The following is a 19,016-nucleotide window of genomic DNA, read 5'->3' on the forward strand; positions in this document are numbered from 1 at the left end:
ATTTCATTTAATTACATAAAATGTGATTTAAGCAGGTTGTGGTGGCCTGCACTTAGTGCTGATTAAAAGACAAATGCCAAAACCTCATAACAAATCATGCAAAGACTGTTTTTAGTTTGACAGCAGCATCTGAAAGCAACCCATGTCTTTGCATCGTTGTTTTACAATAATTTGCCAGTGTTGACTCGTCCAGTACGAAAGCCCTCTATCACGGAAAACATCCAATCAAAGAGCGGAATTTACTCATTCACTCTGGTAATTTTAGCCTCTCATTGAGTTTGACTGTAACACAGTAATCAGGTTAGGGATGTTTGATGGTCCTAGTGTGAGATGAGCCCCTAAATAGGATGAGTGGGATTCACATATTAAGAGGCTCTTTATTAGACAGAATATGGCAGCGTAGCAGTTTGTGCGGCTGACAACGTAATTGTTGCACATCCTCTGGTTCCCTGGTGGTTGCATGCCTGAGAGCTCGGCCTCTGCTTTCTCTCTCTGTCTCACCCTCCCTCCCTCTTTCTCTCTACTCCCATCCTCTTTCATAAAAACACTTGCACGAACAGATGGATCTTTGTAAATGTTCGTTAAAGGTAGTCAGAGGGCAAAATGGATCCAAATGGATCACATTAGATTATGTAGGCACATTATTAGCATTAACATTTACTGTTTTGGCAGATGTTTTTGCTACAGTCAATACCAATTCAGGAAATTGTCATAGTATCCCATAATCCCACTGTGTTACATGGTTGTGTTTTTTTGCAGGGTGGATAACTCTGAGGATCCGGTCTATGAGAGTCTGGAGGAGTTCCATGTGTTTGTGCTGGCCCACGTGTTACGCAGGCCAATTGTAGTGGTGGCTGACACGATGCTCAGAGACTCAGGAGGAGAAGGTAGGCTGACGGCATCTTGCCTTGATCTTCTACAAAACAGTTGGATAAACAATGGACTGACACTAGATATGGTGTTCCAGCGTTTGCGCCCATCCCGTTTGGAGGACTCTATCTGCCTCTGGAGGTGCCCCCGAGCCGCTGTCACTGCTCCCCTCTGGTCTTAGCCTACGATCAGGCTCACTTCTCTGCACTGGTGTCTATGGAGCAGAGAGACCAGCAGCGAGAGCAAGGTAAGCAACCTGTGCATAGTCACAAAAGCACTTACATACTCTGGAAAGAAAATCTGGGGGCATCCGCAGATTGATATGTGGGACTTCAACCTTTTCTTGACCTCCTGTTCTTAAAAATCCAAGTGTTGCCTGATTTAATTTGCATTAGTTAAGTTAGGCAACAGTTATAAATGTATATGTTAAATAGCACTTTCCTAGTATTACCTACTACTAAAAGCGCTTTTACATTTACAGTACAGGAACCATTGCCCATTCATACACTGTGGCAAAGTCTGCCGTAAAAGATGCCACCTTCTCACCAGATAAACACTCACACGCTCCCTCACACACATATACACTCCGATGGGGCATATTGGTCGTGTTATGTTCTGACAAGGGAGTGTTGATTTTTTGTTTAGTTTGGAGGACTCTTGTTTTTGTCTTGTTTTGGCCGTTCAGATGCCAGTGCTCCCACTCCGGATGTGTTGCTTATTCTTGAGGTCAGAGTGATCCTCACATGGAGTTCCTTTAATTGACAAATAGAGTGGATCTCCTTGACAACCGGTCTTAGTAGTCACGGCACTCTTCTGTATTTGACTTAGTGAGTGGAACTCACTTGTCATTTGCGTGGGCTGCCAGCCAACTCTATCTCTCTGCCTGGTTTTCTCACTCTCTGACACAGATACACTTACGCAAACTGTTTCTTTTTTTCTTTTTCCATCTTCCTCCTACTCTTGTGCTTTTCTGAGCATGTAAATTTCCTATTCTTGGCATGTAAACACCAACCTAGTTATTAAGTCTGGGTACAACCACTGCAGACTAGCAGACAGAAATGATTACTAACCTGCATCCCTGCCCTGAAGTCATTCCCTTTAATGACAGCAGCATATCAAAGCCAGCCAACTCCACAGCACATACTGTAACTATTCAGCACTCCCACTTTTATCTGTGTGTTTTAGTATGGAGGGGGTTCTCTTTTTGCCCACCAGATGGTGCGTTTGTCCAGAGAACCCGCTGTATCACAACACCACTGCATGACTCTACTTTTTCATTCTGGTACACTGTGTCCTGTGATAGGATCAGTCTGCAGTCTCTCCCTCTCCAGGATGTTATGAAAACACTTGGCGCATACAGTATGTATGTCATGTGATTAATCATATAACACAGCAATGATACAAATATGTGCTGCTCCTGTTATGTTTTCCATGTTGTTATGTACATATGTAAGAGGGATAGTTTTAGGTTTTTGTATGTTTTTTTAAGTAAAGGGTGTATGTATTTTCTTGTCGTTTAGTTTAAAGAAATAGTACAGTGCTGCCACACTATATCTCTGAACAGATGCCAAATAGACAGGCAGAGGGGTCAAACAAACAGTTAGATCTAATTTTCTACTGCCAATTAGGGCAGAGTAGCCCCAGCCGGCCCCTAAGCCCTCACCACATCACCACATATGGGCAGGGTCCCGGTCTGGGGTCCCAACAAACCGATCCTCTCTCCTGACAGTCAAGCCACTGTGTGGACGTCTCAGGTGGAGGGTTGGTCTCAGGTTCCCCCAGCACAGGGAAGAGCATCCGAGAGGCCTCATGTGTGTTCAGGTGCCAGAGGCTGGGTTGGAATAAAGGCTCTTTCTTCAGCCGTCTGTATGGAAAGTTATAGAAGATATCGCCCCCCCCTCCTTTTTTCTGAGCATATCCCAAAAGAGCAATCAAGTGTTTTTTCTAGTAAGGTAGTCAGGTGAACCCAGAGTCCTGTGAACATAGGTATATTTTTGTCAGCTCACTGCTGCTCACCTGCTGTGTGATAATGATTGGCTCCTCAGTAGATGCAGTGGCCCTGTCTTTTATCAGCTTGTTTATGCTCCTGTGGTTAAACTGTGTATGAGTGGAACTGGCCCTTTAAAAAAATCTCTGGAGCTATTTCAAGCTCTCGTCCCAGTACCAAAACACTTCCAGGTTTTCTTTGGCATTCCATCATCAACCCCCTAACACCCATTTGCATAAACTAAATGGTTGTCTTTTACACAAAGACCACCTACATAAAGTGCGGTGTAACCATCCAGCTCTGGCCAGGTTTCACTTCTCTATCTATTAAAGACACCTAGTGTATTACTCCTCATGCAGTCAGCGTGATTACAGCAATATGGCAGTCCAAATTAAAATGCCATTTGTTGTGGTTTATCTGTCACTTCAAATGTGATGCTCTTGTAATTAGTAATAGTTCAGCTGTTAAAATCTGTGGCAAAAAAAGCTCAGGCTTGTTTATATGCATGACTGCTGGTGAATTGAGCCCTTTAAATCTGCAGCTGGGCAGAGTGACCAAAGTCAGGAATTCAAATTTGTGCAGTTTCCAGACAGTACAAATTGTTCTTGAATCGCAAACAGAGGAAACATTGGCTCAGTGTTTCTGCTGTGAATCAAAGCTTGTAATGAGTGACTTTGTCCTCTGAAGGGGGTGGAAGAGGAGAGAGGATCCTCTCTTTTTTGCTCTCATGACATGATGCCATGAAGGCATGATATGCTTGATGTGTTCACTCTGCACAAACTTAAAAAGACAAAGCAAAGATATTTAGGTCCAATTAAATCATGTGATTACATACTTAGAAAGGTTATCTACCACATTTCCGACAGCTGTTTCCTAACAGGTTACACCCAAGTTTCCTCCTCCTTCTCCCTATATCCCCCCACCCGCAGATTCAAAGATGCAAACTGAGCAAGGCGAGACAGGCTAGCAGCTATGTTGCTGAGTACACAGCTTGCATACCATGGAGGGCTATGATGTCATCCATACATAAGCTATGGGACTCGGTCATTCAAGGACAACAAAACAAGGCTGCCAACAGGGAGAGTAAATACATTACAGCACACTTTAGTCCCCCAGAGCTCAATTGGCAGTGTTGAGTCTCTGAATCTGGACCAGGGCCAAGGGGGAACAACAACACACACAGCACTTTGGAAAGGAGGACAGCTGCATGGTGGGAGCCAGGACGCCACCTCACAGACCTCCGCTGCCTGCTGCATGACCCGAGTGGGAACTGAGGGCGAGATGGTTTGCTGCCTTCTGTCTGTCTCTGTGTGTTTGTGATTATGACAGAATTTTTCTGGGCAAGAGTGTTTGAGGAAAGACCCTTCTTCTCTTTTTTCCTCTCAGTTTTCATGGCTGCCAGGCCACTTCTCTCATTACTGTTTGTCTCTGTGGCTACAGGCATTAGTCAGGCCTTTTTTTTTTTTAGATAGATGGTGTAAAATGCATTGCAATTTGCAGGTATGACGTAAAGGCAAGATTGACATTTTAGGACAGGTCTCTGGACAAGCCTAGTTTGTCAGCAGTGCTATTAATGATGTATTTGCTGAGCTGATGGAATTAGTTTGCTTAGCGACTAATGGTGTCAGATACAAATAAGGGATCATGTTCTCAGTGGTAAATGTGTTAGCATGGGTGTAGCCGCACTAATTCTGTTTGAAAAACTTAAGGCATCATCACTATACATGTACCACCACCACTATTTTGAAACGTATCATGATTGCACCTACGCATAGGCCCTCAGAAAGAGACCCAAGGGGGAAAGAGTTTGGATTTGACCTGCAGTTTCATCAGGGACACAGGAGGGGCCGTTGCTGCTTCTGGTGTTTCTATGAAGCCTGCAGAGCGGCCCATTGGCAGTGGAAGAATTGATGAGGCAGGGAGGAGACTGTCTTCCATCTGGAGCTGACAGTGAATGCTGGAATGTCCTCGGCTTGAACAGCCTGCCTCTCTCTGCTGACATGTGGACAACAGCCCCCGCACTAGGTAGCCTGAGGAGATCTGTCATGTGGGCCAGTGGTCTAGCTGGTCCTCCTTACACTCTTGTTTTGAAATGCAGCCATGCACTCACACGCAAACACAAGCACGCCCGCACGGTGCACATACTGTAAGCACACCTCCCATGAGAGGAAGCCCGGGTGGGTGTCTGTTTTATGTGCTCCGTCCCGTGATTAGTGTTAAAAACCTCTTCCTGCTTGTAAGTAGCTGATCCTATCAGCGCTAATTTTCTTTTTCTATACTACTGTGTCTGATTGCACTCTATTACTAAACTAAATTATCTTATACAGCCCTGATCAACTGTGGAGATACTCAGTTCGATGTAAATCATCATGCCAAGTTCAGGCCACAAAATCCTCTAGTATTAGCTAAGGATTGGTTCCAGTTTGTAACAATCTGGGTCCTATTTTGTGTTTTGACCATCACTTCTACTGGTGGTAATCGTAACTCTGTACTCAGAAAAGTGACATCTGAGGTTTGCGATAACTAAACAAGAAGTCATGGGACAGACCCTCAGTTTAGCCAAACTTATCTGGAAGACAAAACAAAGACAAGATGTCAGTTTTAACATTCATCACCGTTTATAGACTGACTTCCTAGTTTAACTTTGACTTAACATACTTCCCATAGTAGTAGGCTGTGCGCTATCACAGAAGGCTTGTATTATGTGGACGACTTGTATCATGTGGACGTTCTGACAATGTTGTTGTCATTACTTAGAACTCCTCATGGGGGTGACAAAAACTACACACTATAGCTTTAAGGGATGATTAGATAATCATATTAATATATAATAATAATAATAATTGTTATTATTATTATTAGTTGTACTAATAGTATTATTAAAGTATTAAGTATTATTTAAATGTTTTTAAATGTTTGTCTTTCCCCATTGTACTGTGCTGTAGCAATGTCCCAGATCACAGTAATAGTTTATTGGTAGCTGATAGTAAAGATTTCCATGAGAATAAGACCCCATTTGAGAACTAGTAAATAATAATTGAACTTGGAAACAGTACTTGTCAAAACAGTCTCACCAAATGGACTTTAAGGACATCTCATTTATGTTAAAAAGTTAGGCCTTTTAAGACAAAACAGTCTCTTTAAATGGTCCATTTAGTAGCCATTCTTTAGTTTTCAATTTTATCACACCATCTTCCTCATTGGATGGAGTTGTCAAAAAATGTTATGGTCATTCATGTTGGTTCAAAAGTTAGGATTCAAAACAAAACAAGCCAAATCTTGGAACATGGTCCATTTATAAGCTGTTTAAGAGCTTTTGCATGTACCATATGATATAAATTAAAAGCTCCAGAACAGCCACAACCCAAGTTCTACTAAACCAGATTATTCCTTTAATTTTCATCCTCATGGAAAAGGTAGATAGCGTGGTTGCACTAGACGGATAAGGCTAGTACAGTAGCCCAGAGAACTAGAATAGGGATTAGTCTGTGTTATAAGAGGTGCAACCAAGTTAAAGCCGTAAACTGAGGCCCTTCTCTGTCTGAATGAGTCAGCGTGAGTGACACTCACTGGTCACGGTCAGTTCTCTGCCTAAAAAATGGATGGCAGATAGAATGTACCCACAGTATACTTTACCCCACGCTGATAGGCATCTGGGATAATTAACATGGCATTATTCTAGTGTGTTATTATGGTGTCACTTAGCTTTGACACCATGGTGGCCTTGTGAGAAAATGGGTGGCGTGCAACGTTGTCTCCAGTGGTGGAGCTAGACAAAACTAACCTTCTGATAATCTCATCTCTTCCAGCTGTTATCCCTCTGACTGACTCGGAGCACAAGCTGTTGGCACTCCATTTCGCTGTGGACCCTGGCAGGGACTGGGAGTGGGGGAGGGACGACAACGATAATACCAAGCTGGCCAAGTAAGTCCTGTATAGTATATCACAGGGTGTTGATGCTTATCAACAAAGCAAACAGAGGCGCTGACTATGAAAGCAGTCCCATGAAGGGTGAGAGAGTAAAAACTGCAGGCCAAGGCAGTTCTGGTGGTCTACCTACAATTCTGCATGTGGGGGATTTAACTCTGATTATGGGCTCCGGGTTCACGTCACTTCAAAGAGTGAGCAGAGAGAGAACAAATTGTGAGTCACGTTAGTCATACATAGCGTTTCCCAGGAGTGGCCTCACTAAAGCAGCAACACCCTCTCTGAGTTTAGCAAATAGTTTATGTAAGAGTTTCTGTTTCACATTCCTGCCGGTCCGGGGGTTAACTTATCTTTCACAAGCTGCAGTGTGAACAATGCATATATACAGAAAGAGGATGCTCAAGCAATTGCCTAATACCACCTCTTTATATTACCCATGCATTGCAGGCATTCATAGATATTTTAAAGTCAAAAGGTTGTTATACATGTCATACTCAAACCCATAGAGAAGCAGTACATTATAAAATGCCATTATTTCTAGTAAAAAACTGTGTTGTACCACTTCTTGTTGTTAATTGTTGAGGTCAATGTTCTCCCACAGTCTCATCTTGTCTCTGGAGGCAAAACTCAACCTGCTGCACAACTACATGAATGTAACATGGATCCGAATTCCATCTGAAACAAGGGTAACTTTTTCTCACACATGTTTCTGGTTTGTCGTGGTTAATATAGCCTTAGAGAGACTCCTCCATTCCAGAGGTTCTTGAAACCACATAGTTCAATCAGTTTTATTTACTGTCAGAATGCAATAATCCTAGGCGTTCATGTGTTTGTACAGATTGTGAATTATGAAACAGTTCTTTTTTCATATTTGTTAGGAGTAATTTGTCTGTAATACATTGTGAGTCCCTAAAAAATTTCCTTGGGACATTGCTTGTGTTATATTATTGTTTCTTCATTGCTGTATGCGTTTGTGTGTATCTCTGTACAGGCTCCCCTGGCTCAGCCGGAGTCTCCCACTGCCTCTGCAGGTGAGGACGTTCAGTCTCTAGCTGAGTCCATGGACTCTGACCGCGAATCTGTCGGCAGCAACTCTAACGTAAACAACGGCAAGCCCAGCAAGGAGAAGGACAAAGACAAGCAGCGCAAGGACAAAGACAAGAGCCGGGCTGATTCTGTAGCCAACAAACTAGGTAGCTTCAGCAAAACCTTGGGAATCAAGCTGAAAAAGAACATGGGTGGTCTGGGTGGCCTTGTCCACGGCAAAATGAACAAATCTAACTCTGGCTCAGGTCGTAGTGGGGACAATGGAGGGGAAAAGGCAAAAAAGAAGGAGTCTAAAACCAAGGGAAGCAAGGAGGAGTCGGGCCATTCTGCCAGCTCGACATCTTCTGAGAAGGCCACTAGTCCATCCCCAACAGACAGAGACAGACCTTCCAGCTCTTCCCCCACAGAGAGACAGGACAGTGCAGGGAGAGACAAGACCTTGGAGAACTGGAAATACAGCACCGATGTCAAGCTCAGTCTCAACATCCTGCGGGCTGCCATGCAGGGGGAGCGCAAGTTCATTTTTGCAGGCCTCCTGCTCACCAGCCATCGGCACCAGTTCCACGAGGAGATGATCAACTACTACCTGACCAATGCCCAGGAACGTTTCAGCCAGGAGCAGGAGCAGAAGAGGAAGGAGGCTGAGAAGAAGCCCCCTGCCACTAATGATGTGTCAGCAAAGAAGCCCGAGCACGAGAGCGTCTTCCAGAGGGAGAGATCGGACAGCTCGCCTCCGGAGAGCTGCTCTCCCATCCTGCCCCACCACACCCACACCTACAACCACAACTCACAGCCCCCGCTGAGTCTGAAGATGCAGGGCAGGAACAGTCCCATTCCTGCAGCCCCTCTTGTCCCTGTCCCGCCTCTTACCCCGCCAACTGCCTCCCACCATGTCACCCACCCAGCCCCAGCCCCTGCGCCTTACTCCTCCCCCAGTATTGGTGCTAAGAGACCTGTTCCTGTGTCTGCCCACTACAGCCATACACCGCCCATCCAGCGGCACAGTGTGATTCACTTACAAGATGTCAACATGCAATCCTCCATCTTCCAAGATGACCCCTATAAGCCTGTGGTGGGCACCCTAAAGACATGCGCCACCTACCCCCAGCAGAACCGCACTCTCTCATCCCAGAGTTACAGCCCTGCTCGCCTGTCAGGGGTCCGCACTGTTAACACCATAGAGACCCTGTCCTACAACATGCCCGGCGAACACAAGTCCCACACCTACACCAATGGATTCAATGCGGGAGACATTCAGGACTGCCTGGAGTTTGCTGATGAGGACAACTCATCTCACACCTGGCTCAACCAAGACAAAACCAAAGGGCGGAGCTCTGGAAGCCCTTTGTACTGCTTTCAGCAGCGCCGCTGCAAGAGGGAGAACTGCTCCTTCTACGGCAGGCGAGAGACAGAGAACTACTGCTCCTACTGCTACAGAGAGGAGCTGAAACGCAGGGAAAGGGAGAGCAAAGTGCAGAGGCCTGCATAGCCATCACAGCCACTTCAGCCACTTGTCAGCAAGGTCACAGGAGACTTGAGGGAACAACACCATTCACACTCTTCATTTAGAAAAACATGATGGCAAACATTTTCCTATTTTGTTGAAGAATGCTCTTGTATTCCTGTCACCCTTCCCTTGTTAGTAAAGCGCATTACTTTATGATGGGGGAAGCAGAACTTGAAACAGTGAGCAGCTTTGGCCAGAAATTGTGCTGTTTTATTTTTTTCTGTCTCATTGAAGTTAGTCTTTTACTTGTTTTAGAGTAAAAGTCATCTTTCTGTGATGTAACTTTCTGTATGTGAGGGAAAGTTCTTTATTTTTCAAAGTTTTAAAAGATGGGATGAGGGAACATTTTAGCTCTTTTAATCAGTTTGAATGCAACACCTCTGCTTGGTTCTTCAAAATCTCTGTGGAATATTTGTAGTTGTTTTGCAATCAAAATAAATTGAATGGGAGATTATTATTAGACTTTAAAGCAATAAATTGGTGATTTTTGCTACACCCTCTCCCAGTTTTGTCTATGCACCAATAATATAGTTACTGTAGGTTAACTGTGTCTTGTAAATTGTAAGGATTGTCACGTGCTTTTGTAAACAAATTTGAATTACAGGAATTAAAATGTGTAAGCATTATAGATTGTAATGTCGGATTAGGATGACAGTGTAAAACTATCTCATTTGTTACGTGTACCTTTGTCCTTACCACGGTGCAAGGGTTTCCTATGTCAGAATTGGACTTGTAATGGAATGTGTAAGATATCATATCACACTTTTGCCCATAGTCAACCTTCTAAAGACCACAAGCACTGCCAAACTGGCTTCCTTTTAAAAAAGAAATACAATTCAAATTTGCTAAATGTTTGCACTGGCAAACACCAAACAATGTGCATAGGATGCATTGCTTGTCAAATATGCAGTGTTTATGGTGTGTCGCCTGTTAACTACTCTATTCGGTCAATGTGTTAGATGAGAAAAATTGTGGGTAGCGGGAGCAGGCCGATGCTTATTTGTTTGAAGTGTGATTACATGTCTCTTCCCCTCTAAACACAAAACACGATGTGCAATCATGCTATTAGCACTATGTGGTGACCTGCAGTATAGATGTGTCACCGGTCCAGTGTGAGATTGTCGGTTCTTCTTCCATATCTAGAGGCCGTTAAAAGAAGCACCTGCTGCTAAGAGCACCTCAAGCCTTTGTGATCATCAGTGCTTTAACCAATCAGTGGGTTTGTAAAACCCCGGGCCTCCAAGTGCTTTCTGCTCATTCGACATGACTACTGTAAAGACGCAGTGTTTGTGTTGCTGTTTGTTCTGGTGATGCCTGGATAATGTACCATGCTGTCCTTAACTAAGTGTGTCCTGGCCAAGGATGTCCACTGCTCCCTGGGTTCGCTTCTGTCGCTCTCCTGTACACACTGCAGTGTTGCTCCTCTTTGTTTATATGTGACAAGTTCATGGACTTTCACCATGTTAGGACTGTAAGATATGATTTTGTATTCATTTAAGAGTTTTACACTACTTTAAATTATTAATTTGCACATTAGGTACAGATGTAAATATGAAAAAATAGTTTATTGTTACAAACATGGTGTGTCTGCGTCATTTTTGTTTTTCTTCAAGGAGGTGATCATGAGAAATGTTACGAGATTATAGATTTCATTTTTAGTTGAGGATCTTTTTAATCAACAAAATGTTCTGACAGTTTGGAGTTATTTGACAAGAAACGATGGAGAAGGACAATGATCCACATACACTACACTATTACTGTATCAGTGTACTAAAACAAATCAATAATGAATATGGCTATGACGTTAAACACAACAAACACTGAGGCCGATTAGTTGAAGTGCCACTTTTTTCTGCAAAGTGTAATTGGTGATTAGAATAGTTTAGCAGCATCCTTAAAGGGGTGTACTCTTACATTACATCACATCATGATGACGTCACCAGGGTTAATTTCTCAGACTTGACAAAGCTTCTTCAGAGCCTCAGGAGGCTTTATATAAGGCGCATCTTACTTTCCTTATTCAATAGCTCCTCGGGCTTCAGCTGAAGCGAAAGCTGTTGTGTCCCTCCTTCATGAAGGCCGTCTCAAAGCTCTTATTTTCTAATGCCGCGATAGAGCAGCCTTGCCGCTGAAAGCCGTCGCTAACTCCACTCATACAGTTGACTAAGTTTTGTGATGCTTCCAAGGAAAGGATGTCTCATCCCTTTAAAACACCATTCCTTGTTTCCTCTCTCATCTCATGATTTCCTCCCATGGTTCCTTGGTGGGGCAAACTAAGATGCGAGGAAGAGAGGCAAGTGGAGGTGGCACGGATGCAATTTAAGGGAAGTGAAATGTACCTACTGTATGCCCCGTGAACTGCTCATCATGTGGAAAATTAGTGCAATGCTCCTTAAAGAGATTGTTTGATATTTCTAGAATAAGTTCTTTAGATGGTTGTTTAAAAGATAAAGAAAAAGGTAATACTGTGTCTGCTTTTGGAATGATTCAAACTCAGTAATATGAGGTGAACATTTCCACCAAAACAATTCTGAGGTTACAGAGTTGAGATTTTTGGGAGTGTACTACCAAGAAAGGCAGCAGTACAGACTGAGAGCTGTAACTCTGCCTTATTCCTTAGAGGTGCCATGCAGCGAAACAGGCCTTTGAAAAGCAGCGGAAAATCTGCATGTGCATTCTTGCGAGAGTGTCCTCCAACCCTGCCATGGTTAAATCTGGTGACATGTTGTAAGCATGTGAGCTTAAGTCACATAGTAATGCAAATAGTATCAACCACTTCATAAGAATGACTTAAAGGAAATTCAAAGAGATGGTTGATCATTTATGTGTCATTGTAGATACATAAGAATTAACTTAATTAGAGCCTAATTTAATCTTCAAATAAAGAGAAAAGGAGTTCGTGAGAATGACAGTAAAACCTGAATGCCATTTCTCCATCTTACCCCTACCCCTAGGCCCTTGAAACAGAGGGGTAAGGCGTAGGGGTGAAAACATACCCCTATGAAATGGCACACCACTTGATTACATCACCATACAGTATTGATCACAAACTTCCAAGACGCCGTCTCAGTCTGTTGATTGTGTGGGTTTTGACAACAGTGTCATATGCATTTATAAATTTATGTATATTATAGTTATTTTATGTTCACTTTGGTGGTGCAGAGGCAGATGTTCCTATCTGGCTTTCATTCTAGCACACTAAATAGTGTTCCCAAAAATTATCGTTATTGGATTTACACAAGCAATTTTGATTAAGAAAATATAGTGTGTCTTTATTTTTTACATTTTAAACTAAGCAGCATGGCTCTAGTCTCGTCAATGTTATTCAGTCGATCAGATGGTCCACCACCTTGGTCCAGACTTGATCAGATTTGTCTTGGAATTTTGTACAGACCAGTCCAAAATACATGGTCCCCAGAGGATGAATCCTAATAACTTTAGTGATCCTTCAACTTTACAGCTAGCGCTACCAGCTGGTCGAAGATTTCAACAAACTTTTTGTACAAACATTTAGCAGTCCTCCTGTAGCCACAAGATTCACATTGGGGTTTTCAGTGAAATGTCTCGACAACAATTGGATGGATTGCCCTTAAACAAATCCCCTCAGGATGAATTGTAATCACATTTGTTTTTCCCATAGTGTTGTAATCAGCTCAAAATATGAATTTGTCCAATACTTTGGTTTATGACTAAATAACTAAAGCAAAACTAATGACATTCCTATCAGCGTCACCTGTACTAGTGTTCACTCCTTATTAACCAATATTAGCATACTAACACACTAACACTTAGCTAATGAACATTTTAAAACATTTTAGCTTGTTAGCATCATTAAGCTCAAAGCAACAATGCACCAAAGTAAAGCATCACAAAGCTGCTAGCATGGCTGAGGATTCTAAGGTCTTGGTAAACTATTATGCACCTACAGATTTTAAAATGTGAGGAGAGCAACAATGGCCTATACAGTAAATTTAAGCATAAACAGATCAATCCTGCAATCCTCTGTTTGTCAGAACTCTCAAAAAAAAATCTTTTTTAATAAAAAAAGGTAAAGGCAAAATTAGCCTTTGCTTTTTCGAGAAGCAACAGTCTGTGCGGTAGAGGCTGGCTGAGTTGGTGTAGTGAGAGTGAGGAAAAGGTTGCTATGTGGGCAGCAGCCTGTCCTGTGTGGGATGAATTGCATACTTTTGACTGTGAGTATAGTCTCGTGACTAGAGACTACAATGTGGGTTAGACTCACTTCTCCAACTGTTACCCCATGCTTCAAGTCACGTCTGGGGACTGTGGCTGCTAATAATATGGAATGAGTCTTGAAGACGAATTACATCTCCCCGTGATGTTTAGTGTTTGTCACACAATGTCACACGAGAGCCCCTTTCTTTCCCTCAATGTATTCGAGCTCTTGAATCCTACATCCTCCATAATGAGTACTGAATGAGACAGAGTGTATTGTCTTCATTCTTGGATCCCCTTTTTTCAGAATTTCCTTTGAATTTGCATGAGGACCTCCCTTTGCTTTTCAAAGAAACAAAGAGCTCTATCAGGCATACAGCAGTCTTTTGGCAGGCCTCTCATTCTCTCAACACAGCCTCCATGTTGTCACATTCACTCAACTTGTTTTAACTCAAGACTAATGCAAAACAAAACACTAGGATACAGTCACTTTTAATGTATTTATTTTCCTTTCAGACGCATTTGTCTCCTTCCCCACATAATAAGAAACCATCAGAGGCCGTAACGCAACACAATCGTTCATAAATATTGATTTTGGTAAGCAGTTGTCTCATTAGGAGGGTGAAATTAAAATGTTGGACGATTTTGCATATCCACGGGTATATGAACTGAATATTTAGTGCCTCTTAGCACTATTTTTGTTTACTAGATTGTAAGGCACTCTACCTGACATTATTTAAAGTGCTGTTGTGTTTTAAGCAGGTTGGTGCCTTTGATGTCTCTGCTGCAGTGATGCCCCCACCTCCCTTAGCTGAGCCTTGTTCTCAGCTGGTGCCAGCCTCCAATATCTGAGCTCATCCCACCCGCTCTGCAGGTTCTAGCGCCAGCCCTGCCATACACTGCACTCAAGAGTGGGTGGCATCACATGGCCCTTCAGCCTGCCTTCTGGGGCTTGGCATAGAGAAAGAGGGACAAGCACACACACACACACACACACACACACAGGCCTGTGTGATTAAGACCACTGCTGCTACTGCTGCTGCTGCTGCTGACCACACCTCTTCCTCTTTTTCTGTGGATTAATTCCACTGAGTCACAAAGTTAGCAATGCCCACACACCTCAGTGGAGCATAGACCCTTTTCAGCCCACAAAGCCTCCCACGCTCTCGACTTTGAGTGTGTCTAGGTTGGGTGCACCAATCAGCAGCGGGTATCCCCACCCACCTATCCCCTCATCCTCATCTTCAATCTCTCTCACACAAGGTATTGTACGTTCCCTCAGACAATGCATTATAAATAACACCTGGTTGAGGTTCTCGCCACACTGTAAATTTATCTGAGTTTATTCTGCGTGCTGGATTTGAGGTGTTTGGTGTTTTTTGCCCTCTGCTCCCAGGCAGCATGGCAATGGTTCTGTTTAGGGTTAAGGGTAGGGCTAGCAGCTTGGAAGGTGCCATTGGAGGCAAAAAAAACCACCATCAATCAGAATTTCATTTTAAGACTGGGTGCTCAAGAGCTGATAATCCAAAGGAAAGGTGTGACTGAAAAAATGAATCAGTCAAACCAAAACCACCTCCTCTGCCCCCACATCCTGTATGCAGGGTGATACCAGTAGAGATGTGCACTCACTGCATGTAACTCTCTGTACTTTGCCCCACATCTCCAGCAATATAATTCACTACAGAGGAGAAAATGTGTTATCCTGAGAATAAACACGTGATTGAAAGATATGCAACCCAGAGAGAATATGTGCCTCACCCACACAACCAGCAAAACCAGATATTTCTTGGAATAAAATATGTGTGAATTAGCTCGGTCAGTGGTCTGCAGAGGGACACTACTGAGACTCTGTTGTTGCATGACCACTCCACTATCCACTATTATGCTGAGGAAAAACAAGATTTGTTTATTTAGGAGCCCAATTTTCAGCTCCCTCAAAGCTTAATCAAAAAAAGGAGTTAAATATAAACACACAAAAAAAGAACTATGCAGAAGTCCCCCATGTTGCCACAAAAATATGAAAAACAAGCTTTGGGATCATGATGGCTGTGATGGCACACCAAGTTGTGTGGTGGTGCCAGGGGGGGCAGCTGGTCTGTTTGTGTAGCATGGTGTGCTGGTAGTTCCAACCTGCCTGGAGACAGGAGGTGTACAGATTGAGCAGGGAGAACACCAGGCTCCTCGGCAAGAATTGTAATAGCTTTGTTCTTTATTTCTCTTCCTTCCTCTCTCACTCCACATTGCGTGGTTCATTGTTAAGCAGGAGATTGCTGCTTAACAATGAACGTGTTGGTGTTGGTGGGCACACTTGGCTTAAAAGAGGAATAAAGGCATGTTGGTGATTTTGCAGAACAGCACGTGCAGATGGAGTGAGAAACTCTGCTTTTGTGTGTCACATGGAGTTAAAAGTAAACTCAAGGGGGTGGCTGCAGTCTGTAGTGAATCATTTGTTCTTCTGAAGTTGCGAGTACACTGGGTATGTACAAGAAACATCACACAATTTATCACTCTATTCGGCCTGAACTACAACAAGAAAGGAAGGAGTCCCGAGCATTCGGGTGCCCCACCCATTGTTGATACCCCAGCAGTTACTGTAAATATTTGCATGGGTGAAATGAGGGAACAAGGTGTACTTCCTGTTGCAAGAATAACACCGAAGCATATCATTGTTCTCATCTAGGTCTCTGCAAGAAAACTGACTCAATAATGTCAGTTGCAACATTAGCCACCATAAGCAAATGGTCGTACCAAATGAAGCTGTAGAGTGTTTTATTGAAACACAAAGAGTGGGTTTTTCTGTTGTTGTTTTCAAAGTTCCAGTGTTGATACCACTCATGTCTGTGTAGTACCTTTAAAGCTACAGCTAGCAGCTGATTAGCTTACCATAAAGACTGAAAACGGGGAAACAGCTAGCATGGCTCTGTCCAAAGTTAACAACATTTGCCTACCAGTTGTTCACCAGTTAAGTTATGCATCATCTTGTTTGTCTACTCCAAACAAATTGCTTTAATGACTCTTCTTTTGCTACTAGCCTAGCATTTATCCCAACCACATAATGTGTTCAATGTGGCTATTGAGCAAAAGTCCCAGTGTAACTAAAACAGAAGAGGAAATGAGCACAAAACCAATTATAGCTGCTTATTTTATGAATTTATTTCCAAATGTAAACTTCACTATTTCATGCATACAAGTTATGACAACATACATTATTCAACAATCTGTTATTTTTCATATTTGCATAGGACATGGTCACAATATATTGTCTAACATGTAAAAAATAATGCCATAAAAAAGTACAGCAGAGCAGCTAAGACCAGCACATTAAATGTGTGTAGAATCAGAGGAACTGTACAACTGTAATACTTGAATGTAGTGATTTTGGTTTTCTGAGAGAGAAAAAAAAACAAAATGACACCTGAAGGTTAGAGTGAGGTCACAAGAGAATGTACTGGCCATAGCTGAGTCGAGTTATTTACAGATTAGATTATACTGGTGCTGAAAGGGGAAGCAGCACCATGGAGTCACTACAACAGGCAACTGATGGTGATGGGTAGAGGAGAAACAGAGGAGAGGTATCAAGAGAGCAACAATACACTGAGGACAAACAGGTACGGGAAACAGAACCAAAAGGCTGGTAAGAGGCTCTCTCTTCGTAATTAAAGGGAGGTCATTCACAGCACTTAGTGCTGCAGAACCAGGAACACACTCATCCTTTAAGGGCAAACATATCCAAAGTTTGTGCAAAAGACTTTTAGTCAGCGTGCATTTCAACAGTAAAGAGCAAATGCCGCCCAGCGTCAGTTCAGGCAGTCAAGCAAGACCACATGGTCAGTGAAGGGTACAGACAGATGTGGTCTGCTACGCTGCATGTTCCTACTTAGTCTCTTTTATTTCTCATCTTTTTACTCAGTCAGATTTAGTTTGCTTGTTTAATTAAGCGGGTTTTGTTCATTCAAGTGATTTTCAAAAAGAACATTTTGTGAGATGTAGAAAAAGGTCCATATCAAGCACGACATCCATTGATCAAATCTTAAGAGCATATAAAGTTGAACCCAGGGGCCCAAACCGGGTTGGGTTCAAAATTACTGCAACATTCATCTTTCCCTTCAAAGCCTTTGGTAACAACTTGTAACTTAGGAGTCTCTGATGAGCTTTAAGAACTCAAAGCTTCTTCTCACTGCTCATGAACTGCTCTCTCCTATCTATGGCTCCCTCTTCTAACATATTCCCCCAAGCTTCATGATTTTGTCATGAGGGAAGACATGCACAGTATGTCCTGTTCTTTTAAATATTATATATTTATAATACTTTAAAATATTGCATGTATGTTGTTTATTCGAATTGGCTTAGCCTACAAATGGAGCCCGCAGAGGAGAAAGGAGAGATTAAACCTGGGAAATGTTGACAATGATAAACGTACCTTGTGCACAACTCACAACGTGTAAAACCTCACAGTCAAGACAGACTTCTATTCATAACCTACAAAAATGCATCGGGTCCGTGTAAGCAGCACATTTATAGCAAATGCAATTTTCAATCCTTTGGAATGGTTGGGCGTTTATCATTGTTAAGATTGTTTATCTAAAAAAAAATACCTGTAATAAGCCGTTATACATTGCTCGAGTATTGTACAGCAAAAAAAGTAAAAATTAAATAACAAGAACCAAATGAAAAGAAAGCTACACAATCAAATGTTTACATAAAGCAGAAAAGCAATATTTAACTTGGAGCACTTGCATATCAAATATGCAGTGCTGCTTCATTTAATTCTGTACATTACATAAAAAACATGTCACACTTTATAAAACTGTACAAGTTTGTTAAATGTCTGATAGTAGCCAGGTTCTTTTTTACCCTCAATTTTTGTTAATCTTTAAGAAGTTACCATTATAGTTTTGGCACACAATTGCATCAATCATGCTTGTACGCTGAAGACCATGACAATGAGACGATGTCAGTGATATATTCATGTTATTAATATGATTCTTTTTTAAATAAGGTTAATGTTAGTTGTTAACATACTAGGCAACCACCAATCTACTTTAATATATTTTTACAGTAAGCAGAACTAAATATACACTGGTAAATACTGGTACACTGTTAGCATCTTGTTCAAACTTTGTATTTCCATTCTGTCAGTGTTTAAATTCCTTTTTTCTCTGACAGATGTCAAAAACTGTAATCTCTGTGAGATTACAATTGAAATATTGGATTAAAAAAATGCTAAAGTGGAGTTTAATAGTAATTTGCATCTGACATCATCCCTCACATATAGAAAATGTTTAAACTCAGACAAATATATGGATCTCAGTAGAGAACGGGTTTTTTAAAACATTTTTGAAACATGAAATAATAAAAATAATTCCTGGAAAGATTACTTTTTGAGAACCCTGAAAACATGGGATGATTATATTGTATAAAATTTAGCCCAGTGTTTTTTGTTTTGTTTTTTGTTTTTACAGAAAAAAGTTTCCTTCTTCATTCAAGTAGGGACAAATAAAAGAA

The 19,016-nt window shown here is 42.1% G+C and overlaps 1 protein-coding gene across 1 annotated transcript in view; it reads left to right on the plus strand.

Annotated features, from left to right (window-relative positions):
• The window catches only part of otud7a (OTU deubiquitinase 7A), a 34,740-nt gene extending 24,558 nt beyond the window's left edge, over nucleotides 1-10,182 (plus strand). Inside the window, exons 9-13 of the mRNA XM_034879091.1 lie at nucleotides 760-887; nucleotides 968-1,117; nucleotides 6,667-6,781; nucleotides 7,386-7,470; nucleotides 7,776-10,182. Of these exons, the coding sequence (XP_034734982.1) occupies nucleotides 760-887; nucleotides 968-1,117; nucleotides 6,667-6,781; nucleotides 7,386-7,470; nucleotides 7,776-9,320 (2,023 nt within the window). The 3' untranslated portion in view covers nucleotides 9,321-10,182. The remainder of the gene's footprint in view (nucleotides 1-759; nucleotides 888-967; nucleotides 1,118-6,666; nucleotides 6,782-7,385; nucleotides 7,471-7,775) is intronic.
• Nucleotides 10,183-19,016: the final 8,834 nt, after the last annotated feature.

Source organism: Etheostoma cragini, chromosome 8 (genome assembly GCF_013103735.1).
Source record: "Etheostoma cragini isolate CJK2018 chromosome 8, CSU_Ecrag_1.0, whole genome shotgun sequence".
NCBI classification, from domain to species: Eukaryota; Metazoa; Chordata; class Actinopteri; order Perciformes; family Percidae; genus Etheostoma; species Etheostoma cragini.